Source organism: Zeus faber, assembly GCF_960531495.2.
Source record: "Zeus faber genome assembly, chromosome: 19".
Classification (NCBI taxonomy): Eukaryota; Metazoa; Chordata; class Actinopteri; order Zeiformes; family Zeidae; genus Zeus; species Zeus faber.
The window spans coordinates 7,052,000-7,075,477 of NC_137206.1; the positions used below are offsets into that span (position 1 = coordinate 7,052,000).

Consider the following 23,478-nt stretch of genomic DNA (forward strand, 5'->3'; position numbering starts at 1 on the left):
GTCACATATTATATTCTGAGATTTGCGTTTTTCAAAAGGAGATTCAACCTGATTTGTGTGGCTTAAAAGCTCGCCCCGTTGGACTATATTTAATCGCAGTAATAAGCTGCAACAGAGTGAAACGTTTCTCAATATGTTTGTCAAAGCCCTCAAGGTCTGTGAGGTTGTGCAGTGAACAGTTATAAATGACATTTCAAGTCCAGTGTTGAAAAAGTGCGACCCCATCCTTTAATCTGCTTTAGATTACAATACATTACAAGACATTTTATTCATATCTAAGTGGAAGGTTTATTTTCATTACAGGTTCCCTGTGTCCAGAGAACAATCTTCACCTTTGTTTTGACCTTTTCAAATTTTTGAAAAGGTCAAAAATTAGGTTTTCAAATTACATAGCCATAAAGACACGGTTTGACTAACAAATTTACACTAACTCGCTCCATATGTTTGATCGGGGAAAAAACCCATTTCAAATATTTACTATTTTGGGCAGTTGGACAATGGACACGGCAACAAGGTAACAATTTAACAACATCCAAATTACATCAGACCGCATTTCAATTTAATTCCACACAAGTCAACCTTTATTTATTCTGTAAATCACTGAGGGCATGCCCTCATTTACAACGATAACAAGAGAACACCAGAATGAATATCGGAATAAATACACACAAAAAATAATAAGTAAAAACCAAAACCCAAAAATCCAACAATTTTGATATTAAAGATACAGAATTCCTGTTAGACAAAAAAATAAATAAATAAAATAATAGTCACATGTTAAAAGATGTCTGCCACCTGGGTTGCTCTATTTATTTTCTGACGATTCTGAAATACAGGAGCTTGTCGTGGTTATCTGTCAATGGGTCAAAATGCTAAGACAACGCATGTGGGCATAATCTGGTACAGTTTGCCCCGGTGGAAAAGCGTCTTCCACCCCCCTAATGTGCCTTCCCTCCCACAGACAAAAAGATACTTAGACAGAATGAAAGATTCGGTCGACAACATTAATACACCATGAATAATAAAGTCAGTGCATTCACATGTTCACTAGCATTTACCCATGAGGACAATGTTATAATTCATCCCTGCGCGACAGAGCTTTTTAATTCATATGCATTAGATAGATAGATAGATAGATAGATAGATAGATAGATAGATAGATAGATAGATAGATAGATAGATAGATAGATAGATAGATAGATAGATAGATAGATAGACAGATAGATAGATAGATAGATAGATAGATAGATGGATAGATAGTCAGTTCAGATGGCAAACATCCTTATGCACATTAGAGGCAGAGCAGTTGGCAGACGGTGTGGATCAATCCTCGGTCACAGCTATGGGTCTTGCATGTACAGTAGGCAGACAGACAGACAGGCACGATGTCGCACACACAGTAACCACGGTCACAAGCGACATAACAATTCACAACATTTCGCAATGCACATTGCAGGTTTAGAAGTACTTCCCACCGGAGTTGAGCGTGATCCCGGAGGCTTGAACGGCCAAAGAGTGATCAGGAATAATCCACGGTGCTCTTCGGAGTCTGACTAGTATGCCGCATATTGCAATTTTTCACAATGAAATATGACAGTTGTAAGATATTGGGGAGTGTTTAGCCCACTCTACATAGTGCAACAAGTCAACTCTTCAGTGGCCGTCATCCAATTCTCAATCCTTGTCGTCAATGGAGGCGTGGGTGAATTAGGGGCACAGCATATTGTACGTACGTTAGGCATAAACTACGACGCAGAGTTGTGGAAAGGTAGGGGTCAAAGATGGTGGCGCACACCCAACTGAAACAACGTGACCCTCCACAGCTGCTGTATTCCACAGAGGAAACCGAAACGGCAAAATAAGTCATGGGAACGACGGGACAGCTTTCACAAAGTTAATGTTTGGACAGCCGGATTTTCCTCCCCTCGGGTTCATCACATGATGGTGACCCTCTCTGGGGACACGTGCGCCGCCGCGCCAGCGGGGTCCAGGCGCCGGGAGGACTGGCGGCCACTCTCGCAGCCCCGGCGGATGCGGTGAAGCTGGCGTGCCACACAGGGCAGGAGCAGCAGCACCTTGCCCACGATGACGCACACGGGGAGGGCCAGCGCCACCACGAAGCTGGGGGGCAAGTAGAAGCGGTAGGCCTCTTCCTCGAAGGCCCGCTTCCAGCCAAACAGCAGGCCGTGGAAGGTGGCGATGAGCAGGGCAATATAGCCCAGGGTGGACTGGGGGACAAAACGGAGGAGAACTTTGTTTTTCATATGTTTTTCCCCGAAAGCTGGCGCCACATGACGTGATTTTCTTTAATCACGAACCACAATGAAAAGAAAAAAAATTTGAATTTGAGGCTTTGACGCATACACACCAAAGGATTTTGGAAAGCCTAACCCGGTAAAATCAAACATGTTTGATGGAATCATGACCTGGCCAATTGGGATCATGTAGAGACAGATGTGAGTCTTTCACTCACACACACATAGCACCCAAATTGCCAGATCGGCCATGGAAATCATGTAATGTGGCCCTGACTTTAAATTCAGGCCATTGGTTTCGTTGAACTGTATAAACTTCGGATTGTTTGTTTGGAGTCAGTACAACAGCTGACATACATATATTATACATTTTTTCTCCATTGGAGGCATCTAAGCCACTTCAATGTGACCAAAACACAGAAAGTGAACTTGCTTTTCTGCAATACCTGCCATGTTTTATATGGTTCTTAGTTTTCATTTTCCAGTATATACCGTGATATTCAATACCAATCCATCCCTATTGTTCACCAATCTTTCATATGTGAGATCATACACCGATCAGCCACAACATTAAAACTACCAAAAGGTGAAGGTGAATGAGGCAGCAAGTGAACAGTCAGTTGTTGAAGTTGATGTGTTGGAAGCAGGAAAACTGGGCAAGCGTAAATATCCGAGCAACTTTGACGAGGACCAAATTGTGATTTGGTCTAACTGGGTCAGATGATCTCCAAAACTACAGGTCTTGTGGGGTGTTCCCGGTCTGCAGTGGTTAGTACCTACCAAAAGTGGTCCAAGGAAGGACAACCGGTGAACTGCCGACAGGGTCATGGGCGCCAATGGGCAAAGACAGGCTTGTCTTCGCTAGCCCATCTGTGCCCTGGTCCAATCCCACAGAAGAGCTACTGTAGCATGTGCTTACTATGATAGAAAGGTGTCAGAACACACAGTGCATCACAGCTTGCTGTGTATGGGGCTGTGTAGCTGCAGACTGGTCAGAGTGTCCATGCTGACCCCTGTCCACCACTGAAAGCGTCTACAAGGGACATGTGAGTGTCTGAATTGGAGCATGGAGCAATGGAAGAAGGTAGCCTGGTCTGATGAATCATGTTTTCTTCTACATCATGTGGATGGTCGGGGTCAGGGTCCAATCTGATGCAGCATCTGTGGGATGTGCTGGAACAACAAACCTGATCCTTGGAGACCACAACTCACAACTTCCAGGACTTAAAGGATCTGCTGCTAACGTCTTGGTGCCAGATACCACAGGACACCTTCAGAGGGCTTGTGGAGTCCAAGTGTCGATGGGTCAGAGCTGTTTTGGTGGCCCAAGGGGGAGCTACACAATACTTGTGGTTATAAGTTGTGGTTTTAATGTTGTGGCTGATCGGTGTATCCATAATCTTTTTTTTTTCAAAGATTGTATTCTTTGGTACCATTTAACAATCATTTGCACTGACAAATAACAACGTAATGAAATGTAATATTAAGGTTGTATAATAGGAAAAATTGAACACACTGGGTTCATGGAATTATGTCTTTTGCTTTACAGGAAGGATGACTAGTTGCGTCCGGTGACAAGGTACCTGAATGAAGCTGAACTCCCTCCAGTTGAGGGCGCTGTGGACAGAGGGGATGGAGGTGACAGCCAGGAGAGAGAGGAGCCCCAGGCTCATTATCCCAAAGGACACGTACATCTCCACCCTCCATACTTCCTCCTCATTCCACGAGTTCTCCACATTGGCGTGGACCTGTGTGGACAAACAGCAAGGGGACATTAGTGATCACACTCAATCTGTAATCTGTCACCAATCAGAGCAACAACAGCAAATTCAGATTTGGCCCCAAATCCTTTTTTAAACCATTTAAAGATTTTTTTACAGTTTTCCACAAAAAACACAAAAGGTGATCAATTTAAATGTCAGCTTTATCTCTACGGAAGAGTGTTCGGGCCACATAAAAATGATTCAGAAAAAAAGTGATTGCCATGAGAAAAAATATAAATATTTTAAAATAAAATTTCAGTCTAAAATTCATTCAGACTTTATTTTTTGAATAACTGAAATTAATCTTATAACCTTTTTTACGTGGTAATAATTGATTTCATGTGGCCCTGATCATCTGGTGTATATCTGCATCAATCGTCTGCAGCCACTATTTGTGTTGAGTTGATTGTGCTTACTCTGTAATTACGATCTGTTCTATTCAAAAGGTAAAAGTGACCTTCTTCTCACCTTGCCAAAAGTCTCCATTTTTTTTCTTAACGGTGGACTGTATCCAAGGCTAGAATCTCATCTTGTTGCACTCCGTCTATTCACCTAAAATGAGCACCTTTCTGAAAAATCATTAATCAAATCCGATTAAAAAGGACTGTGAATAATCCCATCGAATGAGAAGACCTCGTTTGGAGTCTAAATTTAGCGTGGATTAATTGCTATGGCGTCACGATAGTAACAAGACACCGCTGTACTTTAACTGCCACTTGCCCATATTGGGCTCACCAGTTGGCATATAGTGCCAGGGTTGCCAGATACATGATAATTATCGTGTTTGTACAATAATAATTCTAAAAAACCCTTAAATGTATGATCATTGTGTCTCGTCGTACCCATAGTTTCAGGGTTTTTTTTCCTTCATAACACTGAAATGGTACAGAGCCGATTTGGAACCAGCCTGTATATTCATCTTCCGTTAACTATGTCAACAATGTATTACGGAGAACTGACCCTGGATCTGCTATAAATGATCCAATCACGTCACTGAGGGCTCCTCGGCACAGATTCACATACGTTCTGGTTGCACCACAGTCTGGATTTGAATGTATGATAGTTTGCCCCTAAATACGATAATTCTGGAGTCCTTGCACGACTATATGGTTTTTCGGCATCCGGCAGAATGAAATACTCGGATTTAGTTGTGTCTTGTGGCTTCTGTGCGTAAAATAATGACAGAAAAAAAAAAAAGTGAAAAAGGGGGTTTTCCGTTTTAGGGACTGATCACAAATGACAAAAAAAATAATTGGAACTAAGATGAAGGATGAAGATGCCATAAGTGTCCATGAGGCAAGCTGAGGCAGACAGAGAGTTCCCTCCCAACTACGCTGACCATTCTACCTCTCTCTCTCTCTCTCTCTCTCTCTCTCTCTCTCTCCCTCTCTCTTCCTCTCTCTCTCCCCCTCTCTCTCTCTCTCTCTCTCTCCCTCTCTCTTCCTCTCTCTCTCCCCCTCTCTCTCTCTCTCTCTTCCTCTCTCTCTCCCCCCTCTCTCTCTCTCTCTCTCTCCCTCTCTCTTCCTCTCTCTCTCCCCCCTCTCTCTCTCTCTCTCTCCCTCTCTCTCTCTAGCTCCCCCCTCTCTCTCTCCCTTTGTCTATACCCCCCCCCCTCTCTCTCTGAAGTCTGTGCTACAAAGGGAGCCGTCCTTATAGTGAACAGCTGCCTCAAACCTGGTGAAGAAACCAACCAACCCTGCTTACCTAGTAATCTCTGAAGATGTTTATACTCTTACGATTCATTATTAACCTGTGATTTTCCTGTGGTTTGTCTCTAATTTTGTTGTTTATTGGTTCCTTCATAATCAAGTTTCTGCTGTTGGTACATGACTTACTGAAACTGAAAATAAAGGAACCTTAAAAGTCAAAGTCTCTGCGGTGCATGCCCCTCCCCCCCAAAAAAAGTTTTTACTGTTTGTGTGTTATATGTAGAATACAGTTTATTTCTAGTTTCATTTGTTTGTAGTTTAGTGTTAGTTGTCAAGCGGTGGAGGGGATGGCGTCCCAGCAGGCACCTTCCCTCTACCTGCGCCACGGTGTTCGAGTTCAACCAGACCCGTCGGTCACGGTGGAGGAGGTTCTTCTGGCCATGGGGTAGGATTCTCCCGGCTGCGGGGGAGGTTCCCCCAGCCGTGGGGGAAGTTCTCCTGGCTATGGGGGAGGTTCTCCTGGCCGTGGGGGAGGTGGTCGGACACAGCAACCCATCACTCGCATCGAGAATGAACAAAGCAGTTGAGATTTTTCTGAAGGAAGAACTATTCGTAACTCAGTGGATTGAGAACGGTGTCTTTATAAAGGATGTTTATTTTCCCGTATCCCCCCCGGCTGTGCCCTCCACCACCAGGGACACTATCACAAGGCGTTGGCGCGAGAGCTGCAGCGATTCGTGAAGTTGGTCGGTCCGATCAGCACGGTGGGGCTGGGCTGCAGGGACAAGAAGCTGAAGCACGTCCAGTCTCTCAGGAGACAAGTGTTTATGTTTTTAACTCCCCCCCGCACAGTCAGTGGAGGTGTCTTTAATGGTTAAACATGACGAAGGTTATTACATGGTACATGTCAATTCTGGAAGCTTGAAACACTTTGAATGCGGCGACATTGGTCACAAGCGCTATGCTTGTCTGCACCGGCAGCCTGCCGGGACCGGCGATGCTGAAGCTGAGACAGGAACAATGACACAAGCGGTGATGGAGAAATCCAGACACCACGATCCCAGCCCAAAGTCCTCCCAAGTGACAAACAACTGAGGCTGGTCCGAGTGGTGTGGAACGCAGCTTCTGATCAGCCGGGCAGGGCGGAGACAGAACCCGGCACAGGGCAACAGGCGGGCGGCCAGGAGGAGCTGAGTTCACCGCTGGTTCCCCAGGTCACTGAACATGACCATCATATGGATTCTGATTCTGACTCAAATGATTTATCAGTAACAGACTCACAACCTGTTAGTGGAGATCTGTACAGGCCAGAGGAAGATAACGTCCTTGACGAAACTTTTGGAAAATCGGTTAAAGTTTGTGATTATTGTCCAGACACTTAAGAATTTATCAAATCTGTTAAAGCTTTGCAAAAAGAAGTTAGTTGTAATTTGCTGGATGAAAAGAAAAGGTATCGCTTATGGAAACAGGAGTAGCCTGCCTTAGTGGAAGGCAGGCTACACATGGTGAGGGCTGAGATTAATACATTTCTTTTTTGTTTGGTTAATATTTATGCTCCTAACCTGGGCTCAGAGAGACTACAGGCATTTAAGATACTAAAAGAAGCTTTACGACATTGTGACCAAGGGGATTGCTTTGTTATTGGGGGCGACTGGAACAGCACCATTGATTTTACTTTGGACAGGACCAGTGAAGAGCCACATCTGCAGACCATCTGGACCAAAACCTAGTGCCACAAGAACAGTTTCTAGCCCATAGCAGTGGAACTCACGCTCTCTCTCTCTCTCTCTCTCAGCAGTATTAAGAAATGAGCAATGAATCACAAAGAGTGCCTCAACATGGACAAGACTGACAAACAAGAAGACCTGAAGTGGAAAAAGTGATTTTTGTTTTGGACTGTATAGAAAAGGATTAACAGAGAGGGTTGCGGGTGGAAGGAGATGGACAACAGGATAACAATAAACATTTTTTTTGTGGGGGTGGGGGTCACCCAATATATAAGAAACATACTGAAACATACTGAAAGCATGTCAAATTAGCTGCAAATGGGGTAAGGACATTTTACTGTTTTAATTTAAAAATTTGGAAAACAGAAGTCGAAATAGTAAAACAAATTTGCAAAAAAAAAAAAACAGCCCTCAAAACCTGGTAAAGATCTTTTTTCTTTAATTTTTTTCGAAGGGAGATTTAACGACGTATTTTCTTTTCTCAAAGCGAGCTGAATAATCTCAAATAGACCAATTATCTTGGGAAAACCGACAAAAGTACAAAAAAAAGCTACAATTAAGATACCCAAGCAGCAAAGCCTACGTACAAAGCGCTCTCTCACACACACACACACACACACACACACACACACATTAATGCTACACAGCTCCAAATCGAAACAAATTTGTCATATTCATCTTGACAGCTTTTTGTTTCCCTGCTGTCGCGTGATCCCTATTCAAATCTTGGGGGCCCTCTCCAGTCCCAGCTGCCTACGAGAGGCATTTATGGCCGTGAGCCGGAGGGGGCCGGGGCAGAAATAGATGAGTCACTCTCTGGGGGACCAACATCGCAGCATCACTCCCATCTAGGTCACTCAGGAGAGAATAGCAGCCAACACAGAGCCACGTATCCGGTGGGGACGGGGGCGGCGACGCCAACTCATTTCCTCTTTGATCCGACAGCGAGTGATGCCGGGGGACGCTACGCTGATACCAGATTTTATGCATATTTTTAAAAAGTCTCCCCGTACACGTGCAAAGGCGGAGAATTTTTTTTGGCCATTCGACAGTGAGTTGGTAAATAAGGACATTATTTCGATTTGATATAATTATATTATGTTTATATATAAAGTATTTTAAGAAATATTTGTAGATATTTTATATAGTACATATTTACTTAAAAATTGTTATACAACTTTTGATATCTGGATTATTGTACATTATATATTTGTTTGTTAATATTTCTATTAACAAACAAATATGGGCTATATATATATATATACACACACACATATATATCATACATTATATTTATATTATATTAATTAATAATGTAATAACATTGTAATTAAATTATTATTTTATAACTAATACTATATATAATGTCATATAATGTACCTAGTTGTTTTTCTATTTTTTGGATTTTGTTTCGATATGTTTTTTGAAGACCGCATTCCATATATATATATATATATATATATATATATATATATATATTCCTTTTTCTTATGAGACTAAATTTCCCTATTATTTTTTACCTTCTGCCCATTGTTGTACAATACAATTGTGCATGCGGCAAATTTTGAGCGTTTGAATCTTTGAACAAGCATTAAACATCAGTTCATTTAATACCCCAACCACCTCTCCCCTCTCACCTGCTGGTAGGCCATGTTGAGGAGCAGATACCTCTCGGACCTCCTCATGGGCAGGCAGAGGCTGTAGAGCACGTGGACACAGGCCAGGAAGAAGCTGAGGAGGCCCAGCTGCCGGCGGCTCTGCAGCCAGCCCTCCAGCCAGGGCGGGAAGCGCCGGTATTTGGTGCCGTGGCACAGCTGGTGAGCCGCAGCGAGCTGGCCGGCGAGGTACACCAACGCCAGCAGGGTGAGAGCCACGGTGGGCAGAGTCTGGTTCACCATCTCCACGGGGATCTTGTAGAAGTCGCTCTGCCCCCGCTTCACGTAAGGGTGGATGATGTCCCGGATGAAGGAGTAGGCGAAGAAGAAGATGGAGAGGGCGACGGCGGCGAGGACGGGGCCCCTCCAGGCGGGGAAGAGGCGCACCGGGATGTTTTCGATGTCGCGCGCCGACGACAGACTGCCCATGTCCACGGGCTGGAAGTCGAGGCGGCGGGCCAACTCCATGATGTGCTGACGGGCTTCCAGAGAGTTACTGCAAATGAACACCTACAGAACACAGATCGCCAGGAGGTTAACCGACAAGGAGCTGTGGACAGTGTAGGGAAATTAATTCGAAGAGAACGACAAGTTGCTGTTTTTATTGTGGGAAAACATTAGACGACAGGTTCGCCATTCCTCAACCCAAGCCCAGGTTGAGAGAACTGGGTTATCCATCACTTAAAACCGTTCATAGCACAACCTCGATGAACACTACTGAGGAACGGACTGCTCTGCTGCAGGTTCTCTTAAATGCAGTCCAGAAGGGGAAAATAAATGCCTGAAAAAATGCTCAAATTTCCTTTGCCAAAACAGGAAGCTCACGAGACAGTCTTACAGTCGACTTTTTTGTTTCCATGCCATTCGGAAGAGGAAAATCAGAGCTTCAAAGCAAGCTGTCACTTGCAAGATTCAAGAAATATTTTTAAAGCCATGGCTTGTTCAGGACGAGGGTGCGGCAAAGTGTGTTTCTGAGATGATCACCCTCAGGGTTTTCCGAAGGCTCCGCGTCTTTCTTTGCCAAACATCCGTCAAATCATCCAACATCGGAGCTGATATTGATTTTGATGCGGTGCAAGTTTTATCAACATGCACCACCAGTATGACTTCTGGTCCCGGATAAAAAGCAGATTTCAGAAAGGTTAACAAAAAAGTTTAACAGTCACAAAAAAAACTGAAATAAGAAAATACATTTGTGTGGGAATTAAGAGAAATAACTGTTTTTTTTTGGATTAATATCCGTCGAAGGTGATTCCATTCGCGCTCTCTTCCGACCTTGGATGCAGGATACAATCAGGATTAATGAAAAACCATGACAGTTTTGTTTTTACTCGTAAACAAGGCTCTAGATGGGTGGAAATTTTGCTGACAAAGCATTTTAAATGCCACAAAGCAGTCCTCACATTCATAAAAATGTCATGTTTTTTTAGGGTTGGGTTAGGGTTAGGGTTGGCCCTGTTCGGATATCAAAAGAGGTTTCTTAAATTAAACTGCTCTATTATAAGAAGAAAAAAAAATCTTAATTTCAGTCAGTGAATACAGTCTGAGTTGACCATATGAGACTTGTGTAGGATCTGGTAGTTAAATCTGTCCGCCAGGCCTCTGCTCTCAACCTGGCGCTGTATTGCATATCCATGCATAAATTACAGATCAATATATCACAGCTTTGGTGCAGGGTGCTGTATTTATTTGGGAGAAATTGGTGCAGTGTATCCTTCGCAGAGACGACCAAACGCCGTCCATCTCTGCGTGACAGCTGGTCTGATCAGTCTGTGACAGCTACATATGGGAAGTTGTGGCCGACCAAGGTGGCGTGGTCGAGTACCGGCTGCCTCGAATCGGCCCGATCGGCGCCCGCGCGGCCCTGACTGCTCTGGCTCGAGGCAGGGAGATCTGTTAATGCTTGTCTGTCTCGCAGAGGGGATCGGCGCACGGGCACGTCAGCCGACCGGGAGACGGAGCGGAACGCCATCCTCCTGCGCCCGAAATCATCCTCGTCGTTTTTATTATGAATTATTATTTATACGTGTGGCCAGCGAGCCGTTCTGTTCAACGCTTAATAAAAGCTCTTCGCCATGTTGGCGCACAGCGGCAAAAAGGTCTCCTTCCCGAACCCTTACCTGTGGGCAGACTCCCACAGAAGTCAATGTAAACAACCACAGCTACAGCCATCAAAGGGAGTAGAACAGATACGGTATATTTACCATGCATGGATAGAGATATCAAGACACGACACAAATTTGAGGCGAGAAATAATAAATCCAGTTGCCGAATCTTCACTCATACATCTACAAGATATAATTTATAGGTTTTTTTTCCGACTTTCGTAAGGCACGGGCTCGCAGCGGGACACTGCTCGGAATTTTTTGGTTTCATTCAATAAATGTCATAAAATGAAATAAATACATCTACAATAAAAACACTATTTCTTAAAATTGATTTCTTTATCTTTATTGGTCATTTTTTCATTACCGCTTAGTGTACACGGGCCGGTCCCCAACAAGAGCGATGCAACTCAACCGGGCGGACTCCGAGGGACCGTGGACTTAGGTCTGGACCAATCACCTGCACTTACAACACTGAAGGTTCCTCTTGTGCTGGTCAGTCCCTAAGAACTACGATCGTTCCTACAGTAGTTCCTGCAGTGCGGACAGAATAAAGGGGACGGTTCCTCCAAATGCACGACATGGGGAGTTTTGCGATACATTAAGTATGCCGATAAATTTGTTGCGATATTTCACAATTATTTTCTGTAAAATAAAATGACAGAGAAAAAAAATATATAATATAATTTAAGGTGTGAGGTGCCGTTCCCCAGTCCGTCTGAACGGCTTTTAGCCGCGCAGTGCTGCGGGTTCTGGATCAGATAGGATGGGATTGATGGATGAATTGATCCGCAGCGAAGTGCTCTTCGCCCAGGTGAGGGTGCGGGGCAGGCAGGTGCGCTTGCCCCATACCTGTCAAAATTGGGATTTAAAAATAAGGAGGAGTAACTGACAAGGTGTCCCTGTTACACACGGTTACGCACAGTTACTTTCATTAAATTAAATACATCTACAATAAGTATAAAAAAATAGTGATTAATTCATTCTTTAAAATCATTCATCCTTTAAAATCAGAGATGTATATATTGATTCTATTAGATGTACAGAAAATATGTTCCATTCCAAAACATGTATATTTTTCATTAAACAAATGCAAGATTTTCCCGTATACGCGAGTTGCTTTACGTTTTGGACCACTGCTCTGCCCAGTGGACAGATAAAGCATTGCAACTGCTTTTCCACAAATGCAGCCTGGAGGCGTTCCCAGGCACCGGTGCGTGGATTACGGGACCCGGGACTGACACTGCATGGGTCCGCCACACCCAAGTCACGGATCTGCCTGGGCTCTGTCATGTTCCAGCTGCCCTCTCAAAGTGGCTCCTACTGTATAAATTATTGTTATTATTTTTATCCTCATCATTATTTTTTATCTCCATCTTATTTTTTATCCATTTTATTGACTTGCATTTTTTTTGCTGCTATGACAGCTGAATTTCCTTACAGGGATGAATACACATTTATCTCATCTCATCTTAAATATACAGTATATCTTAATAATACAGAAATAGATAATATTTGGTCGTGTTTTACAGTATTTTGTACTATATTCCTGACAATGCAGTGGTACTGTATGTTTTGCAAAATATTTCAGTACTTCCATATATTCTAATGTATCTCTGAATATATTGCATTACATTTCCAACATATGTCACTCTATGTTTCTCATGTGAGTAGACAGAAACCCCAAGTAACAGAATAACATCAAAGCATTTATACAAGCAAACCAGGGCCATGTATTTAGAATCATGCCGAAAATCTGACTCAGAGTAAAAAACATTCCTCCCTCGGAATAGGATTTCGGGAAATGGAAATGAAAAACGGTCTTAGAGTGTTTATCAAAGTCTTTGGATTCGGTACCTGTCTACTGGCATCTTTGGGGCAGGTCTGCTGCATGGCCCAGGCGGAGATGACGTTGAAGCCCTTCACCACCACCGACTGGGGCAGCAGTGACGCCAGGTACTCGGCGTTGGACTCCGGGTACTGGTTCACTCGCCGATTGTTGCTCACATCCACGAGAATCTTCCCTGGTGGACATGGTACGCGATGGGTTATAACATGCATAAAAGTCATATAAAAGCCACGTTACTTTAAAGGGAAGGGCAAATAGTGACTGAGTTACTGTATTTTTCAGTAGCACACGTTTCAAAATATACTACAATACAACAATGAAGTGATGGATTTGACCCAACTACAATCAAAACTGTATTTGAAGAATGTACGTTGAAAAGACCAGATAGAAGAAGAAGATATCACAGACTGCGATTTTGATGGTATCGTTAAAGGAATAGTTCACCCAAATGGTTGGGTGGGTATTTGGGTATTTTGAGTTGGGGTATTTTTCCATTCAAATATAAATGTACACAAAGATGCGTAAAGAAAAAAAAGTATTAGCTACTTTAACTTACTTTAATGCATTTTGATTTTGACAGGACTTGGGAAGTCCTGTCATAGACAGTCAAAAATGATTATCTGCTACTTTCTGTAAAATAACCTCACATACAGGTATCTCAGCACGACGCTTTTATACAACAGTGAGAGAGATGTAGATGATCTCTAAGAAAGTGTTTCCCTTTGTTTTTCTTTTTGAAAATAAGTCTTGTGGCTGTTGCATTCCGCTAAAAGCAGCATATTTACTCAAAACTGCAAAAAGCAGTCATCTTCATTCCATTTGGCAGGTCACCCATTTGGTTGTGGCACCAGGAAGAAAACTGTGGTGCAGCAGTGAAAAAGGCACCAGCAAACAGTGAATTGAGCAATAATATAAGACTATTTTCTTTAATAAGTCAGTCAGACTGCTGTAGCATCATACTAACTTGGCCCAAAATGTAGAGTTAGTTTTTGCACTGAGCGTAAATTTGTCTTTTGTCCCAAATGACTTGCATTGAACTCCTGGTGGACGGATGAAGCCGTCCAGTTTGGAGAATTGGCTGCACTGCTGTGGGAATGAAACATACCTATATACTACAAGAGGGCTGAGTATAAAACAGATAATCTTCCATATTCTTCCCTTTAGGTTTGAGGAAGTGTTACTGCTTAACAGCCATTTACAATAATTGATTGCCTTTCCTGATATGACAAAACGCTTAGTTCTTTTGTACTTTGATATGCCACTCCTCACAATTTGGATGACAATGATGAAAGAACACAGAACACGCTGACCATGCATAAATAAACAGGCAGTCTCCGATTTAAATGAAAGCCGTGATTGGCCCAGGTGATCGGCAGACGACGGCAGGTCTACAATCACACTTAAAGACGTGGAGCTGATAGCCTGTTCCATTGCTGCCCCAATCGGCCATCTCACTGCTCAGTTCCTACTTTGTGTGTGTCCCAGCGTTTGCAGCGCAAGAGCAGGATCGTTACCTTTAGGAAACTCATGGGAGCCTTGCAAAGAATGTAGCATTAATTGGCGTTCAAAGTTCAGCAACGTTGAACCCTATGCAAACGTTTGGGACAATTTACTTTGCTAGCATGACAGTGGAAATTTCGCTGTCGCTGTGGCTAGCAAATACCTTCAAGGAGGTGCTTGAGGTCCCACAGCACCGGGTAGTGCTCGCGTCGGATGGCCAGGAAGATGACTGGCGCCTTGCCCAGCGCGTGCTCGTGGTGCGTCACGTCCACCACATGGGGGAAGAAGTGGGCCGCCCGCTCGGGTTGCCGGCTCCCCACCACCACCTGAAAGCCACAGCGCAGCAGCCGGGCGGTCAGGCACTTGGAGAAGTCGCCCGAACCCAGGATGGCCACCGTGGGCTTACTGGGATCGGCGGCGGGGGACGGGAATTGGGCGTCCCCGGCCAAGTCTCCAGCGTCCCTGCACCCATTTTTCAGGCCGTTAGAGAACAGGATGGACCGTGGCTGGAAGTGGTCTTGTAGTTGTTGTTGGTGGTGGGGGTGGTTGTTGGAGGAGCAGGAGGAGGAGGTGGTTGTGGTGAAGACCGGGCCGCCGCCCCCGCCACCGCCCATCATGGAGATGGAGTCCATTCTTTCTCCCTTTCCTCCCTCGGGCTCTGTCTTGCTGTGGGGAGGACTTCAGCGTTCCCCTGGGAGGACGAGAAGGATGAGAGGGGCATTCACCCTTGCAACTTCTAAATATTTCAAAACTTCTTCAGTTAAATTCAGTCTTTCACCATGATATCAGTGTGTAGAAGCAAGGCTGCCAATGCATGATTTATAACCTTACATCTGCTAAAGAGGCTATATACAAAAGCCTGAAAAGTAACTTAGTATCATAAATTTGTCTCCCTCCATACATGTCAAGTGTCCTTGGATCCCTTGAAAGGCGCTATAAAAATGCAAGCGCTAATTATAATTATTATTATTATTATTATTATTATTCAGGATCCAGCCCGCAGGGACTAGAACATTTTCAAGCTAAAACTATTTCAAACAGAAGAACGACAGAAGTTACGGTAACACGGTTCACGTCTCGTTTGAGACCGGCATGTCACAAACATCTTGTGGTTCAACTTTCATCCAAATCGATCCACATATGGAGCAGAAATTAGTGAAAAACCGACCAAATTTGACCCGAAGAATTCAGTTGCTCATGCTTGACCGACACTGTTCGTGAACAAAATGAACAAGATGAGATTTACAGTAAGACGCTTTATGATGTCATCATACTATTCACTATAAATGAGCAGGTTCTGATTCAGAATGTACATTGGCAGCGTGTCCAGTGTGCAGTGTAGACTCCCTTGAGCTAATTAAGGATTACAAACTACGCGCCTGTGTACATGTTTATGTACATGCCTTCATACCTGGTAGATCTCTGTGAATCTGTTCGATTGATATTTTATCTCTTTGGTCGCCATTACTTTGCCGGATTCATGAAAAAATACGTAAAACATTAGTACACAAAGACTCGTGACCACGTCGACCACGTGTACGAGTGATGCGTTCAAGATCCAGCGAGGCATCGGAAAAATAGAAGCCGCCATATGGTAATTACACACAAAAATACCACAACCTTTCTCGTATTTCATGGAAACGTAATTTATTGAAAATGCAATCCAAGGAAGCCACTAAAGCACTAAAATTTTGTAAGTTAGACTATCTTCGTAAACCTCCGTAAATATGGAAACCTGCATAAATACGTCATAATTGCGCACATAAGACCCAGCATCACTGAGACTGCACATGTACTTATACACAACAATATAGATAGACAATATAGAAAAGTAATCTATCAAACTGAACTTTGTAGATTATTAACAGAAAAAAACACAATGAAGTACTAATTAAAACTAACATTTATTTATTATGTTTATGAAAAAACATGTATTATTATTATTGTTATGCAAAGTAATTACAAAGTTTGTTTTTGATATTGAACCAGATGCCGAAAAATAGCCAAAAGTATAAGACTATAAACAAGCCATTGTCCAAAAATCCAGTCCTCAAGGTCAGTCACAATATTCAAAAAAAAGTACAAAAGAAAAATACTGTGGGAAAAAAACAGCAATGAGAAAACTTTAAATATAAGTTGATTCGCCATATCTGTGAGTGTTAAGAGGCTCATTTCATCAGGATGATCCACAGTTTTTAGACTCCAGAAATAAACAGTGTGCTGCTATGAGTTTAACAGCAGTTATTAAGAACAAGATCTAGAATGTTTGCACATGGACAGAAACTGAACTAGACGATGTTTTGATTAAAGGAATTAATCTTATATTTGATATTTGAAATCACCGGACTACAGAGAGCTGTTATTGACGACAACACCAAGTAAGTGAATACTGCAAACCATCCAGTAGCAAAAACATATACAAAGGACATAGATTCCACCCCACAGAATTGAAAGATAAACGTAATAATTCAAGTTTTGTGCTAGCAAATGTAACAAAGACATGCGACAATATAAGAAATCACTCATTTTCTGTCACTACTGACCATAACGAAAATGTTTTAGACAATAAAGAAATGCGAAATAAACGTTTCAATAGTAAAGACACTGAAACTAAAAACGCCGCGTGTCATAAAGAACAACAAACAAATGATCATTTGTTTTAACACACACAAATGTGGAAATATTTCAAATATTGCTGACAGCGCTAAAGATGAAACAAATTTAAATTCAACAGATGTAATTATAGTCAGTGAATCTGACAATGCAAAATTGAAATTCCTTCCTTTGACAATATATCAACAAAATAAACTTTGTTTAAAATGTAACATCTGCCATTCAAATAATAATTTTAGGATAGATAAAGCTATAGCAATGAGGGACCCTCATGAAACAAAATCCATTGTGGCCCGATGGTAACCGCTTCTTCGGGGCTGAGATCAGACGTAGAAGTCGCCGAGAACGAAACTGACATGAAACTCCCAGAGGACGAGCTGTTAGAAATAGTGGACATCATAATATTCACTATTTTGACAAACATATATGCACCGAGTGTGGGGGAAGTCGGGGAAATGTCGACATTGACGAAGACGACCAGTCCTGCCAAAACTGAAATAGATTCCAACTCACGGAGGAACACAACTGCAACCTCTGTGGCAGTCTAGAAGTCACCAACGATGCAATGCAACCTAATCTGGATGTCACAGTAACTATTACAATGTATGCCATGCACTGCTACCTGGTCAAATACAAATTACCAACTTATTGACAAACAAATCCACCATCCAGCGACAATTTATCACAGGTGGCTATTTCCGTGTCAGGTACACCAGCAGCAATAAGGTGACTGACAACACCAGGTTAGAGAAAATGGTAAAAAAAATAAAAAAGGAAAAATGAAGGTGTTAAGATGGCTTAGTATTTGTAATACATACATCACAAATGTGTTTCGTTGTAAATATGTGCATCCCAAACATTAGTTTTTTTTGTTAAACAACTACATATAACGCAATGTTTATAAACACTGTTTACTCTAGGAACATAATACATGTTGTCCATGTTTTCTTTTTCTTTACATTATTTAAGATTGCCATTTAAATAATAAACACCTATTAATTGTCGTGTGATCTATATAAATACTGTGATGTTTGTTTGATTGGCAGTGACAATTAGACCCTAATTCATTGGCTGCATGGGTCTGGCGGGTCCTTTAAGTCTCATAATTATCCGCCTTGAATAAGATTTATTTTCACAGCGACAACTCCCATCCCTGGAACATGCAGATGCCGACTCAACAACGCACAGGCGGGCGGACGGACGGACGGACGGACGGACGGGCTGCAGAATCGCACGTTGACCTCCCGCCTCACACCTCAGCGCCGGACGAAGGGCACAGACGCACCGGTCAGCGACGCGAAGGGGACGCGGTTTCAACCTGTGGAGCCGAAGCAGGCACCCGCCGATAACCTTGACGTGTCAGGAGGCGGAGGGAGCAGATTCCACGCCGCACGACGTCGCACAAGCCCCGCTCCGCTCTCCCTCCCCTTCGAGTCTAACGACGGGGGTAAAACCGAACACACACACACCCCCCCCCGAAAAATAACGAAAAAAACAACAACAACAAAAAAAACAACAACATCAACAACAACAACAACAACGCGCCTCCGAACGCCCCGCGACGCGCGTCAAGGTTATTCCGCGGAGTCGTCGGCGGGGGGACGGCACCCACCTTCCATCCGCTCGGCGAGGACGCCCGTCGACAGGCGGCTGATCGCAGGGGAACCCTCCGTCTGGACGCGGGAGGCTGAACCGGTGGATCTGCGAGCGGGCGGAGCGTGCCCCGGCACCATCGCGCTGTGTGCGTGCGTGCGTGCGTGCGTGCGTGCGTGCGTGCGTGAGTGTGTGTGTGCAGCTGCATCCACACACACGCACGCACGCACACTCACGGGTCTGTGCGTGCGTCTGTGCGTGTGCGTGCAGCTGCAGCCACACACACACGTGTGTGTGTGTCATCCACACACACGCACGCACGCACACTCACGCGTCTGTGCGTGCAGCTGCAGCCACACACACACGCGCACGCACGCACACACACACACACACGCACACACACACACACACACGCACGCACGCACTCACGCACGCCTTGCGACCGAGATGAAAGCGCAGGTAAACAGGTGACGGACGGTAAAGCAGGTTTTTTTTGATTTTTGGGGGTTTTCGTTTTTTTTGGGGGGGATTTTCCCAGACCTCGCGTAGCACGTCGTGTTTGACGCCTGATACATAAAAGCAGAGGTCAAATACGACTGGAGGGTGTCAGTGACTTCAGAATCAGAATATGGCACAAGGCGCCCATCAAAAGCGCAACTGTGATGTTGAGAAATATATTGCTCGGCGTATTCACTCCCATAAAACAGTATCTCTCATTCTCTTCCATGTGATTTAAACCCAAGCTATATTAAAAAAATCCAATATATTGAAAAAAAAAGTCCTATATATATACAATATATATACACAAGTCAGGGATATATAATAATGGATGGAATATTATTAATAATACTATATATATATATATTGGATGAATTATATATGTATAATGTATATATATATATACATTTAAAACATGTTATTTTTAAAATCTATTTTACATTTACATTTATCCATTTACAGTAGCAGACGCTTTGTCCAAAGCGACTTACACGAGAGGCTAGAAACAATCAAATCGAACCATTGGAGCCACCTGAAATTCAGGTGCCGTGCTGTTTCTAAATTCCACCAGATACAGCCGCAAAATGTTCCCGCATTTACTCTAGTGCACCTCGTCACGTGGTTTTTGACACGTCTGAAAACGATGGTGATTAAATGAGGGGATTTCATCGAGGAAACACGTGGAAGGGACCATGTTAGAATCAGACTATCCAACATGCAACAGAATATTCATTTGGATTATTAATATTATTCATTAAGGTTATTCTTTTGAATGAGGAAAAGCCCGCCCCACCAACTCCTTCAACCCGTATGGCTCATTCTTTTCTTTGGCCATACTTTATATTAAACCAGAAAAAAATACAAGGCTAATACCAAGGTAAACGTCAGGTAAACTCATTTAGCTGGTTTTTCATTTTTGTTACAATCATTGGCTCATACTGAAGCTAAACATGTATTGGGACATGCATGGGACAGTCACAACTGGAGCCATGCATACATTTTACCACGAGCCAAAACTCTACAATGGCTTATCTGCATTTCTATTTTATTTTTACTTCCTATGCATATAGTATGTATGACCGTATGTATAATGTAATGTGATAAATAATCTCTTGAATTTGAACTTGAACCATTAACTAAATTCCTATGGATCCACACGGTCAAACTTAATTCCTGTGATATTTGGGTGTGACCACGTCACGTGTAAAGCAGCAGCAAATCATGGGGACCCGAAAAAGAAAGAAGTCATCACAAGGGCGTTTATTTGTGGAAGCAACTTTGGCCATCCAAGTGCCCTTTGTGGTTGACCCCACCAGAGCATGTGGCCTTTGGTAAGCAATAAAGAGCTGAAGAAAACGAGTTCAAGTCCAGCCTGACTCAAAGATCCTTTCATCGAGGCCCCAAACTGAATTAATTTGTTGACTCGCAGTTGCAAAACCAGCTTTGCTCTATGAATGAATTGCTCGATATATTTTTCCAACCTGACACGAATGCCGGAAGACTTGAAAAACAAGTCGAAAACAATGAGAAAATATGAGAGTTATGAGTTCTCGGAAAGCAGGGCTGAACAGGGCAGCTGAACTCCAGGAAATGTATTAATAATAATAACAATAATACTAATAATAACAATAATAATAATAATAATAATAATAAAAAAAAAAAATAATAATAATAATAATAATAATAAAAACAATAATAATAATAATAATAATAATAATAACAATAAAAATAAAAATAATAATATAATAATAATAATAATTATTATTATTATTACTATTATTACTACCAATATTTTCAGAATTATTATAAGAATTATTATTATTATTATACTGATAATAATGCTGATAATATTGGTCGTAAAAATAATAATAATAATAATAATAAAAATAAAGCTGCAGGCAGCGATACACTGGTTCCATTTTAGTCGTGTTAGTTAAGTATTACATTTTGCAGATGTAATTTGGGATCAAAATACACAAATTCTGCCCAATTCTGACCCAATTTTGTCGTATTGGACAAATGTTTAATTGTCCGGCCATAACAGTTGTCTTTTACATTATGGCTATCTTAAGTTCTCCAGGTTCTTGAGGTTCTGTAAAACACATATTTTTTATCGACACTAATTACAAAATTTCCAATTCTTCAAATGTAAATGTTTGACCCGTTGAACATCTTTAAGTCAAACCCTTTATAATTTGTAAAATAGAGTGCATTGGGAAATTTGGAGAATAGATGACCAGACGGGTCAGATAATTGTTTTATTAAATAGTTTTCCAAAACATCTGAACAAAACCATCATTCAACAATCAAGCTTTCGTAATATTAGTCACCATATTGTTGTTGGTGTAGGTGACAGGGAAGTTGCCACCTGTCAGAAATGGAAGCTGGATGGCTGAAATATCTGTCGTTAAGTGGCTCATTTTGTATTTTACCAGGTAATGGTGTATAATAGTATTTTGAATTTCTTTTGTCTTTCTCATGCATAAATTTGAGATCTAACTTTGAGATCGTTTCTCGTGATTTTTCTGTTACCCAAGGTTATCTATCCTATCTTCGCTGTCCCTCGTGTCTTCCCTCAGTCCCAGACGGATTTTCTTTAAGATAAGGCGAAGTCTCCAGGACTATGATCACCTTTACCTTCCTAAGTACCCCAGGTACTTTTCCTAAGTACCCCAGGTACTTTTCCCCAGGTCCCTGACCAGTACGAGCGGAGAGTTTAGCTTGTCAGTACAACAGCCTAGTTAACTATTTCATTTAATTGTTTTATAGCGAGAATTATTTTAGATGAGAATTATTGTTTGCCTCCCTATTTCCAAAACCCTTTTATTGGGGAAAAAAGAGGCAGAGGTTTTTTGCACTTTCTGGTCTCCCTGGAAGAAAATCAAGGATGGACCAGGTTTGTTAGAAAAACTATTTTGCTGAATGCCCTGTTTTCTAATTAACAACAAAGAGGAAAAGGTTTTTGGTCTCAAAGTGAATTTATCGTCTTGTACAAGAGCCGGTTGTACAAGGGTTGGACCAGAGATGGGCTTAAGAGCAGCTCTCTGGGATCAACAGTTTATTTTGGGGAGCCAGAGAATATATGGTCAGTTTTGCGCCGCCGATTCGTACGTGTTCCAGATAGGGCAAACTCTGTGACGGTGGAAGCAGTGGACAGTTTATCTCTTGAGGTAGTTCACAGTGCGTGCTGTCCGTGGGAACTAACACTGTGTGCTGATATGTGATTGCATAGATTTAGATGTATTGTTACACACACAAGTTTATATGGTCATGGTTACGTAACATAGCAACGTAATGAATACAATTCCCATCAATGACAGACATTGTAATAGTTACTGCAACATTCGGGTTGGGTTGCATTGCGTCACTCGTCATTTCTAAGGGCCACTAATGTTCCAGTTGTATTTATCCTTGAGTTGGAATCTATCACAACCTTGGCAAGTGTTGTCTTCATCGTCAGTGTTGAAACCTTGATGCATACGTGTTTGTTTGTCCAACTAGGGGATGTAATTGTGTCGCTAACAGTTCTAACGGTTCCTCCGCCGGGAGTTTCATGTCAGTTTCACTATTTGCGACGTGGACGTCTGATCTCGGTAGAATGACTGTGTTCTCCGTAGATTATAAACAACGGCTGATTATTGCACACGTATTACCAGCTTGATAATGGCACATGTATGATCATAAATAGTTAATAAACATGCATCATCATTATTTAACAGTGAATTGCTCTACCCATTGGCAAAGCTATATTATACAAAGTAGAGTCACAGTGATCTACACCAATGCAGCCAGTAATCAGCTCAGGACACGTTATTTGGAACGTTGTATTAAAGATAATTTGTCTTCTTGGCAATTCTGTTATTGCAATATAATCTCTTCCTGGAACATCATCTTATTCCAGGCTTTTTCATATTCCAATAAAGATTAGTTCCTTTAATCAAAACATTGTCCAAGTCATTTCGTGTGCATGTGCAAACATTCTCTTATCTTGTCTTAAAGCACTGCTGTTAAACTGATAGATGCACACGGCTTGTTCCTGGAGTCTCACAAACTGTGAATCATCCTGATGAAATGAGCCTCTTAATACCGATACGTATGGGGAATCAACAGTTATATTTAAAGTCTTCTCATCTACATTAACTTTTTTTCATGGATATAATTTTAATAGTTCTTAATGTTTCATTTTTTTCCCGCCTTTTTTTTCGATTTGTGTTTCATAGTTTTTTCCCCACAGTATTTTTCTTTAATGATTTATTTTAGAACAGTGTGAC

At 42.2% G+C, this 23,478-nt stretch overlaps 1 protein-coding gene across 1 annotated transcript; it reads right to left on the reverse strand.

The window, feature by feature from the left end:
• Nucleotides 1–30: 30 nt before the first annotated feature.
• LOC307245155 (metalloreductase STEAP2-like) lies at nt 31–19,002 on the reverse strand. Its single transcript, XM_080020586.1, has 6 exons — nt 18,729–19,002; nt 14,667–15,194; nt 13,012–13,178; nt 9,032–9,559; nt 3,839–4,003; nt 31–2,228 (listed from the first exon to the last, which is right to left on the reverse strand). Exons 2-6 carry the CDS (start codon nt 15,133–15,135, stop codon nt 1,935–1,937), a joined length of 1,623 nt encoding a protein of 540 aa, XP_079876712.1. The 5' UTR covers nt 15,136–15,194; nt 18,729–19,002; the 3' UTR covers nt 31–1,934.
• Between the last annotated feature and the right edge of the window lie 4,476 nt (nt 19,003–23,478).

Coding starts and splice junctions, on each gene's coding strand:
- LOC307245155 (XM_080020586.1), bottom strand. CDS start 15,135: ATGGACTCCATCTCCATGATGGGCGGTGGCGGGGGCGGCGGCCCGGTC. Junction 13,179..14,666: donor CCTCAAGCACCTCCTTGAAG/GTATTTGCTAGC, acceptor CATGTCCACCAG/GGAAGATTCTCGTGGATGTG. Junction 4,004..9,031: donor TCAACATGGCCTACCAGCAG/GTGAGAGGGGAG, acceptor TTGTCCACACAG/GTCCACGCCAATGTGGAGAA.